Raw genomic sequence first — 21,241 nt, forward strand, 5'->3', positions numbered from 1 at the left:
TGAATAAGTGAATGAGTGAATGAGTGAGCAAGAGAGCACATGAGCAAATGAATAAGTGAATGAGTGAATGAATGAGTAAATGAATAAGCGAATGAGCGAGTGAACGAGTGAGTGGACCATGGAGGGAAGGCAGGACCGGGTTGGGGGAGTTCAGTGGCTGAGGGACCGGATCCTGCCCCGGTGGCATCTGCCCTGCCGGCTCCGCCCTGTCCTTTCCTGGCGCACTGGTCACCCACCCTGACAGCGGACGCCCGTGAAGTCCAGGCTGTAGCCAAATGGACACTCGCAGCGGAAGGAGCCGTCGGTGTTGACACAGAGGCCGTTGGCACACACGCCGGGATTCTCCGCACACTCATTCACGTCTGTGGGAGGCCAGGGTGGGGGACGAGCACAGCTTCTGTCACGTCCTGGCCACACTCAGGGTCTCTTGCTTCCCTCCAGGCTGGGGGGTCCAGGGCCCCCCGTTGGTCAAGGAGGGAGCCTAAGCCTTGGGAACCGGGCTGAGCTGGGGAAGGTAGGGGGCACGGAGGCTCCGGGGGGCTCTTCCACGCGGGTGAGGGGCTCACCTTCCCGAGAGTCGTCTGGGCCTGGGACCGCCCCGTGGCCGAAGGGGCAGAGGTCCTGGAAGGCAGCTGGACACGGAGAGGGGGAGGGGTGAGGGTCAGGGGTCAGGGACAGTCCCCCAGCTCCCCCGGAGTGTGTGCAGGGGAAGCTCAAGGAGGAACAGAGAGGAAGCCGAGCGCGTGGCATGGCAGGGAGCGGACGGGGCAGGCTCACCACTGCCCTCCTGGGGACACAGCTCACACGGCTCGCTCCAGCCCTCGCCAGGCCTCTGGCTGCAGCAGCACCGGCTCTTGCTGGTGTTAAAAGCTTTGGGCACCGAGCACTTTCCAGCCTCGAAACGGGTGAAGCAGAAACTCTGCCGGGTGTCTGTGGGGTGAGTGCCCAGAGAAACGCTCGACGGGCCCTCAGCAGTGCCTGCCTGGCAGGTGCCCCCACCCCCAGTCTTGGGGAAGGGCGTCCGACCCCACAGCGGCCACGCGGAACACTCAAGGCCCCTGGCCATGGTGATTGGCTCAAGGATGGACGTGTGACCCACGCTGGCCAATGAGGGTCAGCCCTGGGGTTTTTGTTGGACCCCTGGGAATCGCTTCCAGTGACACCCCACATTCATAGCTGTGGGGGTGCCCCCGTGCCAGGGAGAATGTCACTCTCAGCCCTTTTATTCCTGGATCAGAAGTCCCTTCCTAGAGAAGCGAAGCGACCCATTCCAGAGGACCCTGGACTTCAGACGCCAAATCCTTGTCACTGACCCCCCCATCCTCAGCCCTGGACTGCCGCCATCAGCCTGAGAAGTCCTCACAACAAATATCGCCCCGCCCTCCGCCTCCTTGCCCCTAACCTGAGAGAGAAGAGGCTGGCTCAGGTTGGGTGGGGCTAGCCCACCCTGGACAAGGCTAGCCCGGCTGAGATGAAGCCAGCCCAGGCAGGGCAACCGTAGCCCATACAGGACAGCCCAAGCCCAGGGGACCAGGCTAGCCCAGACTGGACCAGGTTAGTGCTCCGTAGAAGTGACCCGTCTGGCTAAGAGGTTGCATGGACAAGGGCGACCCCACTACTGCAAAGAAGCCCCTCCGCCCAGGCAGAGCTGCTGGAGATCCGGACAAGAAACTGCAGCTTCCCTTTCTGGGTGTCCCGACTCTGCCTCCCGTCACCTCCCACCTTTCTCCTAATCCCTGCATGCTCCCTGGACCCAGACCCACCAAAACAACGATGCCCGCTGTCAGACAGGACAAAGTCAGGTGGGCAGAGGCAGTGGAAGCTCCCAGGGCTGTTGGCACAGGTGCCAAAGTGGCAGAGGTTGGGCTCCTCCAAGCACTCGTCGATGTCTGGAGGGGCAGGGACACGAGCTGGGTGGGGTGCAAGCAGGCCCAGCAACCAGGGCGGGGCAGGGGTCCCCAGGGCTCAGTATGAACCAGAGCACTAGGTGGACAGCATGGGGGTGGGGGGAGTCTTTCCTAGAAGGTGTCTCCGGGGTGGAGGTCATGGTCAGGCAAGGTCATCTCTAGAGACTAAATGTGTACAAAGCTAACTGAGACCGGATGAAGTCAGCCTACAATGAATGGAGTTAGCTCACGTTGTACTAGGCTAGCCCAGATAGAACAGACCAGAGAAAGTCAGGCCATGCTGGTCCAGGTTAGCCCAGCTTGTACAAGACTGGCCCAGATGGATTGGACCAGAGGAGGCCAGATGAGACTAGTCCAGGTTAGCCCACAATGTATGAGGCTAGCCCAGATGGAAGACTGGACCAGAGGTGCTTAGGCTACACTGGTCTAGGTTAGCCCAGCTTTTACAAGACTGGCCCAGATGGGCTGGATTGAAAGAGGCCAGACGAGACTAGTCCTGGTTAGCCCACACTGGATGAGGTTAGCCCATCTACTCAGACCAGCCTGCTCCAGGTTAGCCCAGGTTGTACAAGACTGGCCCAGATGGTTTAGACCAGAGGAGGCCAGACGAGACTACTCCAGGTTAGCCCACGATGTATGAGGCTAGCCCACATGGAAGACTGGACCAGAGGCGCTTAGGCTAGACTGGTCCAGGTTAGCCCACATTGTACAAGGCTAGCCCATCTGCTCAAGCCAGATGGGTCCAGGTCAGCCCAGGCTGTACAAGGTCTAGCCCAACTGGAGGAATGGACCAGAGGTGGTCAGGACAGACTGGTCCAGGTTAGCCCAGGTTGTATAAGGCTAGCCCAGCTGGATGAATGGAGAGGTGGTCAGGCCAGATGGGTCCAGGTTAGCCCATGTTGTACAAAGTCAATGGGGGATTACACAACTGGAGCCCAGGGCAGACTGGTCCTTGACCACCACTCATTGAGTGAAGAGTTCTACATTCGGGTAATCGGAGGTGCAGTGTGAACCCACACCCATGCCCATTTTATAGGATTCACAAGGAAGCCTGTGGGCCCCAAAGAGAGAGAGCCCTTAACCGGAAGTCCAAAAATGATCCTAATAAGAACGATGTGTGGAGCTGTATTGGACCCTGTGCTAAGTGCGTCTCCACCCTCATCACCATCTCAGCTGGAATCCCATTTTACAGATGGGGAAACAGAGGCCCAGAGATCCCTCTCTGGCCCCAGAGCTGGGAGGTGGGGCCAGACACTCACCGACGCAATGGTCACTCTGCACCTGGAAGCCAGGGGGACAGATGCAGCGGAAGGAGCCCTCGAGGTTCTGGCAGGTGCCTGGCAGGCAGGCTCCCACAAGGCTGAGACACTCGTTGGTGTCTGTGGAGAGGAGGAGGAGGGGGCTTGCCTGGGACTGGGACCAGAACCTACAGTCACTGCACGATGGACGAGGGTCCCAGGACAAGCCTTCCCTGTGGCAGACCTGGATGAAGGGCTCGAGACTCAGGAGAACAGGGACTTCTGGGGAAGGATGTTCTGGGTCCTGGTGTGGATTATAGGTGAGGCTGAGTGGTGTCCAAGGGAAGAGGGAGCAAGAATCCTAATCTCGAGCCACGTGCAGATCCCTCTCACAGTGTCCATGGCATCCAATTAACACCTCTACTATTCCTTACTTCAGAAAACTTAGATTTCCAAGACAGCCTCACCCTAAATCGCAAACCCTATGAAAACATAGGTCTGATGTGCTGGGTTTATTCCTTCTTAAAAATAAGCACATGGTTATGAAATAGAACCATGCTCCCTCAGAAGGACCAACCGCAGGTGAACCTGGAGCAGGGGCTGGCTGAGACGGCTCCCAGCACTGTGCGACTCACCCACACAGTTCTTCCCATCAGCCGAGAGCTCGAAGCCATCCTGGCAGAGGCAGTGGAAGGAGCCAGCCGTGTTGATGCACTGGCCAAAGCGGCATACCTGTCCTGCCAGGGTGGTGCACTCATCCACGTCTGCAGAGGGGAGATGGGCAGGTGGGGTCACTCACAGCACTGGGGCTCTGAGCCTCCCTGGCACTTCTGTTCACAACGAAGTTAAGTTCATGGCAGTGACTACAATTTGTGCCAGGCTCTGTATATCAACCTCCCAACTACCCTATGAGGGAGACACTAATATTTTCTAATATGAACATTTTAATGCTATGAAGTTGCCTCAAGGTGCTTCCTTAGCTGCACCTCACAAATTTTCTGATGTTGTGTTTTCATTTTCATTTAATTGAAAATATTTCTAAATTTCCCTTATGATTTCTTCTTTGATCTATGGATTCTTTAGGAGGATGTTGTTTAATTCCTAACTATTTGGGGATTTTCTGGGTATCTTTCTGTGACCGATCTCTAGCTAATTCCCTTACATTCTGAAGACATGCTTTGTGTGACTTCAGTTGTTTTAAATTTGTTAAGATTGTTTTTATGGCCCAGAATACAATCTTTCCCGGTGAACGTCCATGTGCACTTGAGAAGAACATGTGTTCCGGAATGTTCTATGAATATCAATCAAGTCTAGGTGGTTGGCAGTGTTGTTCAAGTCTTCTATATACTTACTGATTTTCTATTTGTTCCCTCTATTACTGAAGGAGGAGTGCTGAAGTCTCCAACTATAATTGTGGATTTGTCTATGTCTTTGTCAGTTCTGTTCATTTTTACTTTACACGTTTTGAAGCTATATTGTTAGATGCATATGCATGTATGATATGTGTTCTCAGAGAATTGATTCCTTAATCAATATATAATGTCTCCCTTTATCTCTGGTAATATTCCTTGTTCAGAAGTCTATTTTGTCTGATATTAATACAGGTAGGTGCTACTATTAATCTTCTTTTTTCTTTTTGGTGAGGAAGATTTGCCCTGAGCTAACATCTGTTGCCAATTTTCCTCTTTTTGCTTGAGGGAGATTCGCTCTGAGCTAACATTGGTGCCAATCTTGCTCTATTTCGTATGTGGGTCCCTGCCACAACATGGCTGCTGATGAGTGGTGGAGGTCTGTGCCCGGGAATTGAACCTGGGCTGCCAAAGCAGAGTGTGCCAGACTTAACCACGAGGCCATGGGGCTGGCCCTTAATCTTCTTTTTAAAGAGGAGGAAACTGAAGCACAGAGAGGAAATGACTTGTCTAGGGTCACACAGCTAGCAAGTGGCAAAGCTGGGATTTGAACTCACATCACCTAATCTTGGAATCCATGCTCCTAATCACTGCACTAAACTGCCAGCATCACACCCCCTAGGTCCTGCCTTCACTCTCCACCTTCCTCTCCATACTGCCCATCTGCCTCCCATCAACCTGAGCATAAGCTCTAGCCAGGAACCCCCAGCAACTGAGAATTAAAGGTGTGTGAGGAACTCTGTGGGTGACCCACTTTCCATCCCCTGGGGGTGTTTTTCTGGAAGGATCCTTGGCAAGAGATCCTTTATCTCAGAGGGGTGCCCTCAAACCAAGGACCCGCTTTTCGGTGGGGAACAGAGGCCCGCCTGCCAGCCTGGGTGGCTCACCTGTGCAACCTCCACTGTGCGTCACTGCAAAGCCGGGGAAGCAGAGGCAGGTGTAGGAGCCGACGAGGTTCTTACAGGTCCCGTTTCCACAGGGCTGCCAGTCACACTCGTCCACGTCTGTCAGAGCAAAGCCCCCGAGCCCCGCCCAGCTCACCCAGGGCATTGGGCAGCTCGGGGAGGGAGGGGCTGACAAGGACCCCAGGACTATCTATTGCTCCCATTTTACAGATGGGGAAACTGAGGCACCGGGAGGCGAATAAGCCATTGTCCGCAAGGTCTTAAGCACCAAGACTCAAACCTGTGAGTCTGTGCACCAGGATGGACACAGAAGCACCGTCCCCACCCTAGAGGAGAGTAGACCTATGGCCCCTCACCCTGGGCAGCCTGGCCTGTGAGGAGGAAGCCAAAGGGGACACTCACCCGTGCACAGGGTCTGGTCCGCTGAGGCCCGGAAGCCGGGGTGACACAGGCACGTGTAGCTGCCCTCTGTGTCCACGCAGTCGCCGTGGCTGCAGACATTTGCGATCTCCCGACACTCATTCCGTCCTGGGGGAGGGCGGGCAGTGTGGGGTCCCCGGGCCCCCTCACCCGGTGCTTCCCTGAGCCCGTGCAGGCTGCGATGGGGCCGCCGAGGCCTGCCAGGAAGCTCCCCATTCAAGCCGCTGCCAGCACCGTGCCTGGTCTTCACCTCCTGTTCCAGCCCCGTGACTCCAGTATCAACAGATGCCCTCAGCATCCCCACCCGCCCACAGTACAGCCAAGGAGAAAGGCCTGGACAGAGCCAGGCCCTCCCCAAGTCACAGTGGGAGACAGAGCCTGGCTTGGTCCCATACCCCATGCCCTCACATGGGGCCTCCCCACCCCATGCCCTGCTGGGGTCCCCGCTTACCCACGCAAGCCCCGCCTGGCAACAGCTTGTACCCGGGAGCACACTTGCAGCGGAAGCTGCCGGGGATGTTGACGCAGTCGGCATTCTGCTGGCAGGGGCCCTCCCCGTTGGCACACTCGTCCACATCTGGGGACAACGGCCAACAGGGCGGGGGTGAAGAAGGATGCAACCCAAAATGCAGCCCCAGGCCTCAGAGGGGAGGGTCTCTCCAGAAGCAGCCAGAGAAAGAGGGAAGGTGGTCACGGGAGATGGAGGGCCCCCCCCGGAAAGGCGTTAGCCCCGTTACACAGAAGGGGAAACTGAGGCTCGTGGAGTTTCAATGCCTCGCCCAGAGAGCACAGGGGGCGGCCGGCATCCCACCCGGGCTGGGGAGGCGGCACCTTCGCAGGCCAGCAGTGCACTGTTGTAGCTGAAGCCGGTGCGGCACTCGCAGCGGAAGCTCCCGATCTGGTTGATGCAGACACCGTGGGCGCAGACGGCAGGGATCTCCCCGCACTCGTCGATGTCTGGGGAGGGCGGCGGCCGTCAGGGGTGGCCCAGCCCCGGGGAGATGCCTGGAGACCCTGAGCTAAGGGACCATGCAGCCTGGGAGGAGAAGCAACCTCGAGCCGGCACACAGTCGAAAAGCCCTGCTGTGGCCAAAATATACCCTCTCCCACCAGAGAGAGATCAGGATGCGGGAGGAGAGACGAGAGCAGAGGGAGAGAGCATATTTCACAAGTAAAAATGCACATCTGCCATGGCCCAGCAAGCCTGCTTTGCGGGGTCTACAGGCAGCAAGCTGCGTGGGGAAGTCCTGAGACGAGGTTTGCAAGAAACTGGAAATATCAGCAGAGGAATGGATGAACACAACATGGTCCACCCCTACAGGAGAATATAATTCAGCCTTAAAAAAGGAATGAAGTGGGGCCAGCCTGGTGGCGCAGTGGTTAAGTTCGCACGTTCCGCTTCAGCGGCCAGAGGTTCGCCGGTTCGGATCCCGGGTGCGGACACGGCACCACTTGGCATGCACTGGTGTGGTAGGCATCCCACATATAAAGTAGAGGAAGATGGGCACGGATGTTAGCTCAGGGCCAGTCTTCCTCAGCAAAAAGAGGAGGATTGGCGGTGGATGTTAGCTCAGGGCTAATCTTCCTCAAAAGTGAAAAAAAAAAAACAAAACAAGAATGAAGCACTGACACCTGCTATGCCATGGATGAACCTTGACAACATGATGCTCAGTGAAAGAGGCCGGTCCCTACAGAACAAATACTCTAGGACTCCATTTATAGGAAATGTCCAGAAGAGACAAATCCATAGAGATGGAAAGCAGATGGGTGGTTGCCAGGGTCTGGGGAAGGACAGAACGAGGAGTGACTGCACATGGGGACGGGGTTTCTTTTCACATAAGGAAAACGTTCTAAACAGATTGAGCTGATGGTGCACAATTCTGTGAATACACGAGAAACCACTGAAGTGTACACCTTAGATGGGTGAAGTGTATGGTAGATGAATGATTTCTCAATGAAGCTGTTATATATAAAAAAGAATCTGGAAGCAACCTAAGTGTCCATCCCTGGGGGACCAGCTCGTGACCCAGGAAGGGTCAGCACCTCGGAATACTACACAGAGGGACTACGAGGGCGGCGGTCTGCATGGAATAACCTGGCAGGTTCTTTACGACCCATTGCTGGGTGCAAAAAGCAACTTGCAGACAAAATACAGGGAATCACAGAATTTACGTTGACTCCCCAGAACACAGTTTCATACATTTTCACGGGGGAATCTCTCTGTGTATCTAAATGTGTGAAAAAAGAAACACTCCCGGTGTGAGGCACAGGAAACTTGCGAGAGTGCGAAGGACACTTAGATTTGAGGTGGAGACTGAAGAGGGAGTGAATCTCGTCCACCTTGTTCCGATCGTTTAAGATAAGGAAGATACAGCCGTGGGAATAAAACAACTGGACATGGGTTCGTTAATTAAACACCACACTGGTGAAATCTGGCGTTCAGGTATTAAATGGCACAAAACCTCGCCAAACTTAAAAAGGAAGGGAATTCTGACACAGGCTCGAATGTGTATGAACGCCAAGGACGTGATGCTCAGTGACGTGAGCCAGACACAGAGGGACACACACTGTGTGGGCCACTCACAGGAGGTCCCCAGAGGAGCCACATCCACAGAGACAGAAAGTGGATGGGGGGCCAGGGGCTGGGGGAGGGGTGGGAGTCAGTGTTTCATGGGGACAGAGCTTCAGTTTGGGGAGATGGAAAGTTCTGGAGACGGATGGTGAGGATGGTTGCACAACCATGTGAACGGGTTTCATGTCACTGAGCTGTGCACTTAAAAACGGTTCAAATAAAAAAAAACGGTTCAAATAATAAATTTTGTTATGTATATTCTATCAGAATTTTTAAAAATGAGTAACAATTTAATAAAAATACTCTCACTGTAGACCTGAAACCATAAGGTTTCTGGAAGAAAACGTAGGCAGTACACTCTTTGACATCAGTATTAAAAGGATCTTTTCGGACACCATGCCTTCTCAGAGAAGGGAAACAATAGAAAGAATAAACAAATGGGACTTCATCAGATTAAAGAGCTTCTTCAAGGCAAATGAAAACAGGATTGAAACAAAAAAACAACCCACTAACTGGGAAAAAATATTTGCAAGTCATATATCTGACAAAGGCTTAATATCCTTAATATATAAAGAACTCTCGCAACTCAATCACAAAACATCAAACAACCCAATCAAAAAATGGGCTGGAGACATGAACAGACATTTCTCCAAAGAAGATATACTGATGCCCAATAGGCACATGAAAAGATGCTCATCATCGCTGATCATCAGGGAAATGCAAATCAAAACTACACTAAGATATCACCTTACACCCGTTAGAATGACAAAAATATCTAAAACTAATAGCAACAAATGTTGGAGAGGTTGTGGAGAAAAAGGAACCCTCATACACTGCTGGTGGGAATGCAAACTGGTGCAGCCACTATGGAAAACAGTATGGAGATTCCTCAAAAAACTAAAAATAGAACTACCATACGATCCAGCCATCCCACTACTGGGTATTTATCCAAAGAGCCTGAAGTCAGCAATCCCAAAAGTCCTGTGCACCCCAATGTTTATTGCAGCACTGTTTACAATAGCCAAGACGTGGAAGCAACCTAAGTGCCCATCAACAGACGAATGGATAAAGAAGATGTGGTACATATATACAATGGAATACTACTCAGCTGCAAAAGAGAACAAAATCATTCCATTTGCAATAACATGGATGGACCTTGAGAGAACTATGTTAAGTGAAATAAGCCAGCAAGAGAAAGATAATCTGTATATGACTCCACTCATATGAGGAATTTAAAACTATGGACCAAGAACAGTTTAGTGGATACCAGGGGAAAGGTGGGGTGGGGGGTGGGCACAAAGGGTGAAGTGGTGCACCAACAACGTGACTGACAAACATTAATGTACAATTGAAATTTCACAAGATTGTAACCTATCAATAACTCAATAATAAAAATAAAATTAAATTAAAAAAATACTCTCACTGTTTTTTTTTTTAATAAAGGGAAGTGTCTGGGGGCAGATTCCTGGCCTGACCTGGGGAGCTGGAAGTGTGGGGGGCATGGGGTGGGGGAGGGTGGAAGGGAAAGCGTTATGGGGGAGAGGAAGGGAGAGGTTAGGACTCCGCGGACAGAGGAACCTGGAGCTATGAGTGAGGAGGCGCGGTCACTCACCGAGGGGCTTCCCCGTGTGGATGTCAATGACGAAGCCGGGCACCTGGTTTCCGCACAGGATCTGGTAGTCCACTGGGCAAAGGAGAACAGGATTGGGAGGTGGTGCTGGGGCTGCAGGCTCTCCCGGTGGGGGACACCCCTTCCTCCTGCCAATACCTACGGCCTCTTCCATCCCTGCCGCCTGGTCCTCACCTGGCCTCTGATAACTAGTCCCTCTTGCTCCCTCCTCTCTGACCAGCCCTGGGAGGGTTAAAGACGACCAGCCGGTCATGCAGTGTGATCTTCCAACAGAGAGACGCCACCCTCGCATCTCTTCCCTACTTGAGTGCCACCAAGCACGCCCCGCCGCCCTCGCCATAAAAAACAGACTTTTCAATTTGGACCTCAAGACCCTCCCCCTCCCACACCAGCCCCACCTTTCCTCCAACAGTAACTCCCGTGCTCCTGTCACACTGATTTCGTTACACGTCTGAACATGCCCTGCTCCATCACGCCACCACACCTTTGCCCATGCTGTTCCCTTTGCTGTTCCCTAGCAAGGCTCACTTCAACCTTGAGGGCTCAGGGAAGCCCACAGGGAAGGCTCCCTTGGGCTCCCCCTGACCCACCACTCTGGCCCCCAGGCACCTGATGGCACCAGCCTTGGGCTCTCCTGGACAACGCAGTCTCTAACTGTATCCCACTTTTGACACCAAGATGCTGGCTGCTCCATCCCCAGGCAAGGCGGGCGTCACCTGACAGACACGGGGAGGCATTTGGGAGGTGCCACTCTGCTGCCCTTCCCCAGGTCCCTGCCCCGGCCCTTGCTTGCTCTTCTGGTGCATCGTGATGAGAACAGACCGATCTCAGCCTCATGTCCTGCCTCCTCATGTCCTATGTGCACCTCAGAATCAGGTGCACGAGGTCCGGGCAGATGCTTAAGTCCCAGCACATAACTTGTGGGCAGCATCTGGTCTGTCTTGACAATCCCATAACCAGACCTGGGTGCTCACGGCTTCCTCCCAGACTGCAGAGCTTGCATCTGCTTTATTCTAGAAGCCAGAACAGGGCATGGCACCCAGAGATGGCCAGGAGTGACCCCTTCCTGTTGCACTGCTCTGGGTTGAACAATGACCCCTGCCCTCCACCCCCAAAGTTCATGTCCACCCAGACACTCTGCATGTGACCTTTTTTGGAAATAGGGTCTTTGGGGGATGTAATCAAATTAAGATGAGGTCATCATGGATTAGGGTGGCCCCAAATGCGATGACTAGTGTCCTTATAAGAAAAGAAGAGACACACAGAGACTCAGGAAGAAGCCATGTGTGATGAAGGTAAACATCAGGGTGATGCAGCCACAAGCCAGGTGAACACCAGAGAACGCCTGGAGCCACGAGAAGCTGAAAGAGGCAAGGAAGAATTGCTCCCTAGAGCCTCTAGAGGGAGGGTGGCCCTTGCCTCGCCTTGATTTCTGACTTTTAGCCTCCAGAATTGTGAGAGAATTCTGCATTTCTGGGTTCTTTTTTTTTTTTTTTGGTGAGGAAGATTGTTGCCAACATCTGTGCCAATCTTTCTCTTTTATGTGGGACTCTGCCACAGCGTGGCTTGATGAGCGATGCTAAGTCCATGCCTGGGATCTGAACCTATGAACCCCAGGCCGCCAAAGTGAAGTGGGTGAACTTAACCACTATGCCACGGGGCCAGCCCCTACATTTCTGTTTTTTTTTCAAGCCACCGCGTTTGTGTAACTTGTTACCACAGCCCTAGGACACGAATTGTCTTCGCTTGCGCTGCTAGAATGAAATGCCATAGACAGGGGGTTTCAGCAACAGTTCTGGAGGCTGGAAGTCTGGGATCAAGGTGCTGGTGGATTCAGTGTCTGGTGAGAGCCCGCTTTCCGGGTCACAGATGGCTCTTTTCTTGCTGTGTCCGCATATGGGAAGGAGAAGATGGTCCCACTCGTGTGTCTCTTATAAGGGCACTAATCCCATTCACGAGGGCACCTCCCTCATGACCTCACCCAGCCCTCATCACCTCCCCAAGACGCCACCTCCTAATACCACCACCCTGGGGATTAGGTTCAAGACATGAATCTGGGGGGACACACACATTCAGGCCATAGCCCCAGTATAACGGTAACCCCCCAGTTGCCCCCTTCCAGCCACTGCAACATTCCTGTGCCTCTTTCTGAAATCTGGGCTGGCTGCTAGAACATTCTAATAGATCTCGTCCCAGCTGCCAAGATACTCTCGCGCTCAGTCCTGCCTCCAGGCTTTTGCTCGTGCTGTCCCCTGCCTGGAACACCCTTCCTCATCCTGACCGACATTTCGTCCACTCAGCCCAAAGCTTCCCCGAGTCTGCCCCTTCCCCAGCTCGTGGGGCGCCTGGTTCCTCAAACCAGTTGTGCATTTTCTTTCTGGCCCCAGGCACTCACCAACCCCCCGAAATAGTCTGTGAGACGTCAAGAACCTTTACCACCAATGAAGCCTTCCCCAGTTATCCTGAATCCAGCAAATCTGCAAAACGGAAGGAAGGAAACCTCACCCACCCCAACAGCATTGATTTCCATACACTGGGGCATAATTGTAACTCTTTGGCTTGGATCAGAACAACGCAGACTAATCGGGGACCCCTAAGCGGGATGTGCCTCCTTAAACATCGCACCGAAAAGGGCCAAGCTGGAAAGAAGGCAGAGGAGGGGCACTCACGGCTGGCAGGGGTGGGGCAGGCCTCGCAGGGTCTATTCCAGGCCTGGCCAATGTTGTAGGAGCAGCAGCACATCTTCCGGGTCATGTTAAAGGCCAGCTCATTCCAACAGGTACCGTTGTAGTGCCGGAAGCAGACACTCTTCCTCATGTCTGCAGTTGGGGTGGGGAGATGAGTGTCAGTAAGAAACACCCAAGCCGGAAGAAGAGAGAGCCAGACATGTGGAAACTCATTCACAAAATAACTGGCCTGACATCTCTCCCCCAACACACTTGGGGGTGCCATTCACGTTTTAGCCTTTGTTGGGCAGTGCACAACCTGGACAACCATTCATGGCAGCCCTGGGCCACTGAGACCTGCAGCCTCGTTCAACGCTGCATACCAGCATCTCAGATACACTCACCCTCCCTCTCTCTCCTCCCCCAACATGCCTCTGCACACTCTTCCAAGGCTTGAGACTCCCAGACTCCCTTCCACACCCGGTGCTGATTGCACAACTTCTGGTGTCCCCCATCATCACGCTCCGTACCCATGCAGTTGTTGCCGCCATTGCCTTGCAGGTATTCCGCAGGGCAGACACATGTGTAGTTCCCCAGAGTGTTGTAGCAGGTCCCAGGGCCGCAGATGCCCGAGTGCACAGAGCATTCGTCGATGTCTGCAGAGGAGGGAGGAGCAGTGTCCCGGAACCATCCAGATAACTCCCCGTCCCAGGGGCGGTGGAGCCACTTCACTACGGGCTTGAGTTTGGTTTCAAGATTAGTTTAAAATGCATAGACATGTTAGTGATGCAGAAAGATAAGACATGGTGTTAAGCAGAGGAAAAGGTTTACTATGATCCCACTTCTGTTAAGAAAAAATATAATGAAAATTGACCATTCTTTTTCACCATTCACCAAAATAAACTCAAAATGGATCAAAGACCTAAAGCTGAAACCTGAAATCATAAGGCTTCTAGAAGAAAATGTAGGCCGTACACTCTTTGACATCAGTATTAAAAGGATCTCTTCGGACACCATGTCTTCTCAGACAAGGGAAACAATAGAAAGAATAAACAAATGGGACTTCACCAGACTAAAGAGCTTCTTCAAGGCAAAGGAAAACAGGATTGAAACAAAAAAACAACCCACTAACTGGGAAAAAATATTTGCAAGTAATACATCTGACAAAGGCTTACTATCCATAATACATAAAGAACTCACACAACTCAACATCAAAAAATCAAACAACCCGATCAAAAAATGGGCTGGAGACATGAACAGACATTTCCCCAAAGAAGATATACGGATGGCCAACAGGCACATGAAAAGATGTTCATCATCGCTGATCATCAGGGAAATGCAAATCAAAACTACACTAAGATATCACCTTACACCCACTAGAATGACAAAAATATCTAAAACTAATAGTAACAAATGTTGGAGAGGCTGTGGAGAAAAAGGAACCCTCATACACTGCTGGTGGGAATGCAAACTGGTGCAGCCACTATGGAAAACAGTATGGAGATTCCTCAAATAATTAAAAATAGAACTACCATATGATCCAGCCATTCCATTACTGGGTATCTACCCAAAGAGCTTGAAGTCAGCAATCCCAAAAGTCCCATGCACCCCAATGTTCATTGCAGCATTATTTACAATAGCCAAGACGTGGAAGCAACCAAAGTGCCCATCAACAGATGAATGGATAAAGAACATGTGGAACATATATACAATGGAATACTACTCAGCCGTAAAAAAGAACAAAGTCGTCCCATTTGCAACAACATGGATGGACCTTGAGGGAATTATGTTAAGCGAAATAAGCCAGATAGAGAAGGATAATCTCTGTATGACTCCACTCATATGAGAAATTTAAACATGTGGACTAAGAACAGTTTAGTGGATACCAGGGGAAAGGTGGGTTGGGGGGTGGGCACGAGGGGTGAAGGGGTGCACCTACAACACGACTGACAAACAATAATGTACAACTGAAATTTCACAAGATTGTAACCTATCATTAACTCAATAAAAAATAATAATAATAAAAAAAAGAAAAAATATGACCTGAGCCCATGAGTTAATTATATTATCATCAAGATGAGGGCAATCCTGTCCTTCCTAACGTGAGGTGAGAGGAAGCAAGCGCCCCATGGAGGAAGCATTTTTGAAAAAATAAAGTTGATTCTCAAGCTGATCAATTCTCTCGTCCAGAGGCAGGAAACTTTTTCCGTAAAGGGAAGAAAGTAAATTATGTTCAGTTCTGAGAGCCAAACAATGGTCTGTGACATAGCTCTTCCCCCTGCTGTTGGGTGTAAAGGCAGCCACAGATCACAGGGAAAGACACCAGCATGGCTGTGCTCCAAAAAAACTTGATTTATGGACAGTGACATGTGCATTTCATGTAATTTTCATGGGTCACAAAATATTATTCTTTGGATTTTTTTCAACCATTTACAAAGTGTAAAAAGCATTCTTTTTTTTTTTTTTTGAGGAAGATTAGCCCTGAGCTAACTACTGCCAATCCTCCTCTTTTTGTCGAGGAAGACTGGCCCTGAGCTAACATCCGTGTCCATCTTGTCTCTACTTTATACGTGGGATGCCTACCACAGCATGGCGTGCCAAGTGGTGCCATGTCCGCACCTGGGATCCAAACCGGCAAACCCCAGGCCGCTGAGAAGTGGAACATGCACACTTAACCACTGAGCCACCGGGCCAGCCCCCATGTAAAAAGCATTCTTAGTGGGCTGCACAAAAACAGCTGGTGGAACATGGGTGTGCGAGGAGTGACAACATTAAAAATGGGAGAGTAGGGAACACCAGGGCTCCATTCCTCCACAAAAACCACGATTGAGTTGGCAAAAAAAATTGACAAAGTCAATTTCTGCAGGACTCTGAAATCTGGTCAAAAACTTACAGTAACCAGGGGGTCTGATATATAGGATAGGATATCCTAAAGGACCCACAAAATAAAAACCATTAGAGCTGCTAAAGGAAGTCAGCGTGATTGCAGAATACAAGATCAACATGCAAATATTAGGTGTATTTCCATCTCCTACCAAGGAGCAACTGAAAAGGAGATTTTAAAAATTCTGCTCATAATAGCATCCAAAAAATTAAACACTTAGGAATAAATTCGACCTAAGAGGCACAAGACTCGAACACTGAAAATTACAAAACATGACTGAAAAAAATTAGAAAGAAGACCTAAATAAGTGGAAAGGCATCCTGGTACAAGGATGAGAAGACATTATTTTTAAGGTGGTGATACTCTTCAAATCAATTTACAGATTCAACGTAATTGCCAACAAAATCTCAATGACTTTTTTGCCCCCAGAAATGGAAAAGCTGACCCTGAAGTTCGTATGGAATTGCGAGATAGACCAAATAGCCAAAAAGAATCTTGAAAAAGAAAAACAAAGTTGGGGTATTCACACTTCCCAATTTCAAAACTTCCAGTGCTACAATAATCAAAACAGTGGGGCATTGGCATCAGGAGAGACATGTGAGTCAATGGAACAGAATTTAGAGCCCAGAAATAAACCCTTATGTCTACGGTCAACTGATTTTGACATGACCATTCGATGAGGAAAGAGTCCCTTCAACAAGTGGTGCTGGGAAAACTGGATATACCCACATGCAAAAGAATGGCGTTGGATCCCTACCTCACGCCATATACAAAAATTAACTCAAAATAGATAGGAGACCTAAACGTAAGAGCTAAAACTATAAAACTCTTAGAAGAAAACATAGGGGTCCATCTTAATGACCTTATATTTAGCAATGGGTTCTTGGATAAGAACCCAAAAGCACAAGCTACAAGAGAAAAGAAAAAACAGATACATTGAACTTCATCAAATTAAAACCTGCCATGGATCAAAGGATGCTCTCAAGGCAATGACAAGATAACCCACAGACTGGGAGAATCCATTCACAAATCATGTATCTGATAAGAGTCTTGTACCCAGAATGTATAAAGAACTATTACAACTCACCAATAAGAAGACCAACAGTCCAATTTAAAAATGGGCAAAGGACCTAACGAGACGTTTCTCCAGAAAAGATATACAAAAGGCTAATAAGCACATGAAAAGACGCTCAACCCTATCAGTCGTGAGGGAAATGCAAATCAAAACAGCAATAAGACACCACTTCACACCCACTAGGTTGACATAACTTTAAACAACAGAAAATCACCAGTGTCCGTGAGGATGTGGAGAAACTGGAACCCTCGCGCCTTGCTGTTGGGAATGTCAAATGGTGCAGCCGCTTTGGAAAACAGTTGGGCAGTTCCTCAAAAGGTCAATGGAATGACCATATGACCCAGTGATTCCAGGAGTGAGCCAAAGTCTTCGACAAGGACCAGCTACAGAATTTGCCCAGTGCAAAACGAAAATTGGGGCTTCCTTGTTCAAAATATGGGAAGAACTTCAAGATGGTGACAGTGAGCATGAAGCCAACTTTGGGGCCCTTGGAGTACACAGCCCTGAGCTACTGAACAAGTCTCCCGCCTTTGAGTCTGGCTGCTGGGAAGGGCTGACATGACCGGAACCCTCAAGTCATGGACTGGCCCTTCAAGGCTGCACATCTAAGGTCAACGTCAGGTTACGATCTCCCCACCCTGAGACGGTCAAGTAACGCAGGACACCGCCATGTTTTTGGCTAGGATTTCTCTCTTTTACCCTTGATGCTCTAAGGGATGGGGGAGGCAGGGAGGGACGGGATATATTTCAAGTATTCTGGATTCTGATTCTAGTGTGACAGCTCCCACTTGCACGTACAAAGGAAATCGGTCTTTTGATCTCAGATCTCTCCCTTCCTTCACCATTTCCTTGAGTTTCTAAACAGTGCTGCTCAGAGAAAAAGATGTGTGCCCTTGTGTGCTGATGTCGGCGTCTGGCTGAGTGGAAGTACTTAGTTAATATTGTTGAAAGGAAGCAAAAGAATGGATGGGTGGGTGGATGGATGGAACGATGGGTGGATGGATGGGTGGATGGATGGGTGGGTAGATGGGTGGATGGATGGGTGGATGGGTGGATGGATGGGTGGGTGGATGGAAGGTGGATGGGTGGGTGGGTGGATGGGTGGGTGGATGGATGGGTGGATGGATGGGTGGGTGGGTGGGTGGATGGATGGGTGGGTGGGTGGATGGGTGGGTGGGTGGATGGATGAGTGCATGGATGAATGTGGTCCTTTGCACTGGAAGGGCTCATTGGAAGGCTTGAGCATCAGGATGGCTGGGCTCAAAGCCAGTTTCCATCACTTACTAGCTGAGGTCTCTGGACAAGCCACTTAACCTCCCGGAGCCTCAGTTTCTGCATCTGAAAAATGGGATCATAATAGGAACGAGAGCTCCCTCACTGGGCTGGTGAGATGAATGAATGAATGACAAGTGAGGATGCTCAGCACAGGGGTGACACACAGTCATGGACACCAGTGAACTGCTGGGCGTTACTAAGACGTGCAAAAGAGAACAATAAGGAGACAAGTAAAGGGATGCTTGAAGGAGAGGTGGGGCTGTTCCTTTGTGTCTTTCCCTTCCCGCTTTTATCTCTGGATCTCGCTCAGCTTTTGCTCAAAGGAGGAGGGGCATGGCTGCTGTATTAAGGCCAGGTCATTTCAGAGCGGGGAGGTCAGAGGTCAGGCAAGCAGGCCAAGGATAGACCAGGGCATTCGGATGAGACCTTCTCCATCCTTCCAGCCGGCCCCAGGCAGCCAGGCAGGTGAGCAGGCTCCTGTGGGCATTTGAGGCCCCAGCACCTGAGGAGGAAGTGAGGATGCATGGGGAAGCGGGGAGGGTCCATGCTCACCCTCACAGATACGCGTGTCTTCATTGAGGTGGTAGCCGACTGGGCACTCGCACTGGAAGCTGCCGAAGGTGTTGACACAGTCGCCCCCCTGGCACAGCCCTGGGAGCTCCTGGCACTCGTTGATGTCTGTCAGGAAGCGAGGAGGCCGTCCTTGGAAGCTAAATCCGAGCAGAGGACTCGGGAGACACCCAAACCCTGCCCTGGGTTCTCCAGGGCCCTGGAGGAGCCTGTCCTGCTTCTTCAAGAACACCCAAGTGATGTCGGATATCTCGAGGGCTCAGGCCAGGGCTTATCTTGGAGGCTGCTTATCTCTGGGGTCAATGTCATCCTGAACTCACCCCCTTCCCCTTCATCTGATAGTCTCCATCCTCCCATGCATCCGTCCATCACATGGTTCCCTCTAGATGGGATTCTCCAATCTCATTGCACCTTGTGGACAGAAGGATGGATGGATGGATGGATGGATGGATGGATGGATGGATGGGTGGTTGAATGAACATGAAAAGAAGTGGATGAGCGAATAAGCAAGAGTGTGAATGGACAAGAAGATAGATGAGTAGATGGATGGATGGATAGATAGATGGATGAATAAATGGACGAGGATGGATGGATGGATGGGAGATGGATGGATAAATGGGTAAATGGATGAAGGGAGAAGGATGGGCGGATAGTGGATGGGTGGATAGAGGATGGAGGGGGATGGATGGATAGGTGACTAGGTGGATGCATGGATATAAAAAGTAGTGTCTGAGTAGATAATGGTCAATGGATGAGAAGACGGGTAGGTGAACGGATGGGTGGGGGGGCAGGTAGGTGAGTAGATGAATGGATGGATGGATGGGTAGATGAGCAGATGGATGGACGGATGGATGAGAGGATGGATGGGTGGATATGAAAAGTGGTGGATGGGTGAAAAAGCAAGTGAGTCAATGGATGAGAAGATAAATGAGTGTAGATGGATGAATGGATGGATGGGTAGATGAGTGGATGGATGGACGGATGGATGAGAGGATGGATGGGTGGATATGAAAGTGGTGGATGGGTGAAAAAGCAAGTGAGTTAATGGATGAGAAGATAAATGAGTGTAGATGGATGAATGGATGGATGGGTAGATGAGTGGATGGATGGACGGATGGATGAGAGGATGGATGGGTGGATATGAAAGTGGTGGATGGGTGAAAAAGCAAGTGAGTTAATGGATGAGAAGATAAATGAGTGTAGATGGATGAATGGATGGATGGGTAGATGAGTGGATGGATGGATGGATGTCCATGTATATGTGTGTGGAAGGAAGGAAGGGGAATGGAGGAGTGGGGAATGGATGGATGGATGGATGGAGGATGGACCAACAAACCAACATGTGGAAGAAGAGATGGTTGAAATAAGAGAGACAATTCACTCCAAACTAAGAGCACAATCTGGTCTTGCTTCCTGGCCTCCAGTCAGGAGGATCTGGGCGCCCCCAAAGCCACCCAAGTCTGCCCTCTGGTGAGGCAGGGAGGAGAGACAGGCCAGCCAGCGCGTGCACGGGTAGCTGGTCGGCCAGGAACTCACCTTCCAGGATGACAGTGATGGGGTTGGGCCTGAAGCCCTCGCCACCTGGGCACAGGGTTCTGTACTCAGCTGCAAGGAAAACGGGCTCTTATGTGGAGCTGGGGTGTGGGGCACTTGGGCACAGCCTGGGGGAAGCAGGGGAGGGGAGGTCCCCCAAGAAGGACTCAAGAGTGGGTCATGCATGCCTCCACTGCACCAACGACTCAGCCTTACCTCTTACCTCCTCAGCCTCTTGGGGCCCAGAGACCTCGGCCAAGCCTGAGGGTCCAGTATCTGTGTGTGTGAGCGTGTACCCCGGACATTCTCTCTCTCTCTCTCTCTCTCTCTCTCTCTCTCACACACACACACCTGAATAGGCGGACAGATGTCTCCCTGCCTCTTAGCTGAGGTCTTTGCCCATGCTGTTCCCACTGCCTCGCATACCCTTCCCCCTACTCTGCCTGAAAAACTCCTACTCACCCTTCAAAACCTCATTCAAGCGCCCCTCGTCCTGGGAAGCCTTCCCTAACCCCTCCCTATCCATAGCTTTCTCCTGAGCCATCACTGCAGCTCAAACAAGCCCTTCAGATAGCTCTGCTCTCACAGTCTGGGGACCCTTGGTTTACGGGTGACGGACAGTGTGCAGGGGCCTTGTTCTATCCTTCTCTGGGTCCCCAGGCCCTAGCACACGGCACAGAGGAACTCTCGATGTTTGTTGACTGACTGAGTGAGCGACTGAGTATAAACACACAGAGAAGAATCTGAAGGGAGGGATGGCACAAGCAGACCTTGGAGAGAGGCCCAGCCAACAAAGTGCCAAGAATACGCTGTGTGACCCAGGACAAGGCCCTCCCCGTCTCTGGTTCCCAGCTTCCCTCCCTTAGCAGAGATGACCCCCTAAGCTCCAGGGAGGCCCAGACCACAGCTAGGTCTCTGTGGCTCAGGCCACAGTGCCCGCCTGCCCTAGGCCCGGCCCGGAGACTCACTGGTGTTGGCGGCCGGACACAGCTCGCAGGGGGTGCCCCAGGCCCGGCCCAGAGAGCAGCAGCAGGAGGCTCGGCTCACGCCAACCCCGATCTCAGCAGCGCAAGAAATGCCACCGTCCCCTCGGTCGTGCGTGTCCAGGAAACAGTTCCCGGCCCGGGTGTCTGAACAGGCAGAAAGGGATGGTTAGC

The 21,241-nt window shown here is 51.3% G+C and overlaps 1 protein-coding gene across 4 annotated transcripts in view; it reads right to left on the reverse strand.

The window, feature by feature from the left end:
• FBN3 (fibrillin 3) overlaps positions 1-21,241 on the reverse strand; it is a 64,477-nt gene that overhangs the window by 13,159 nt on the left and 30,077 nt on the right. For all 4 annotated transcript variants that reach the window (XM_070491887.1, XM_070491886.1, XM_070491885.1 and 1 more), the window contains 16 exons: positions 21,053-21,214; positions 20,088-20,156; positions 18,534-18,659; positions 13,278-13,403; positions 12,751-12,900; positions 10,064-10,135; positions 6,711-6,836; positions 6,331-6,456; positions 5,862-5,987; positions 5,442-5,558; positions 3,781-3,909; positions 3,167-3,286; positions 1,764-1,889; positions 778-930; positions 567-632; positions 237-362 (listed from right to left, as the gene is read on the reverse strand). In XM_070491887.1, the coding sequence (XP_070347988.1) occupies positions 237-362; positions 567-632; positions 778-930; positions 1,764-1,889; positions 3,167-3,286; positions 3,781-3,909; positions 5,442-5,558; positions 5,862-5,987; positions 6,331-6,456; positions 6,711-6,836; positions 10,064-10,135; positions 12,751-12,900; positions 13,278-13,403; positions 18,534-18,659; positions 20,088-20,156; positions 21,053-21,214 (1,920 nt within the window). The remainder of the gene's footprint in view (positions 1-236; positions 363-566; positions 633-777; positions 931-1,763; positions 1,890-3,166; positions 3,287-3,780; positions 3,910-5,441; positions 5,559-5,861; positions 5,988-6,330; positions 6,457-6,710; positions 6,837-10,063; positions 10,136-12,750; positions 12,901-13,277; positions 13,404-18,533; positions 18,660-20,087; positions 20,157-21,052; positions 21,215-21,241) is intronic.

This window comes from Equus asinus, chromosome 20 (assembly GCF_041296235.1).
Source record: "Equus asinus isolate D_3611 breed Donkey chromosome 20, EquAss-T2T_v2, whole genome shotgun sequence".
NCBI lineage: Eukaryota > Metazoa > Chordata > Mammalia > Perissodactyla > Equidae > Equus > Equus asinus.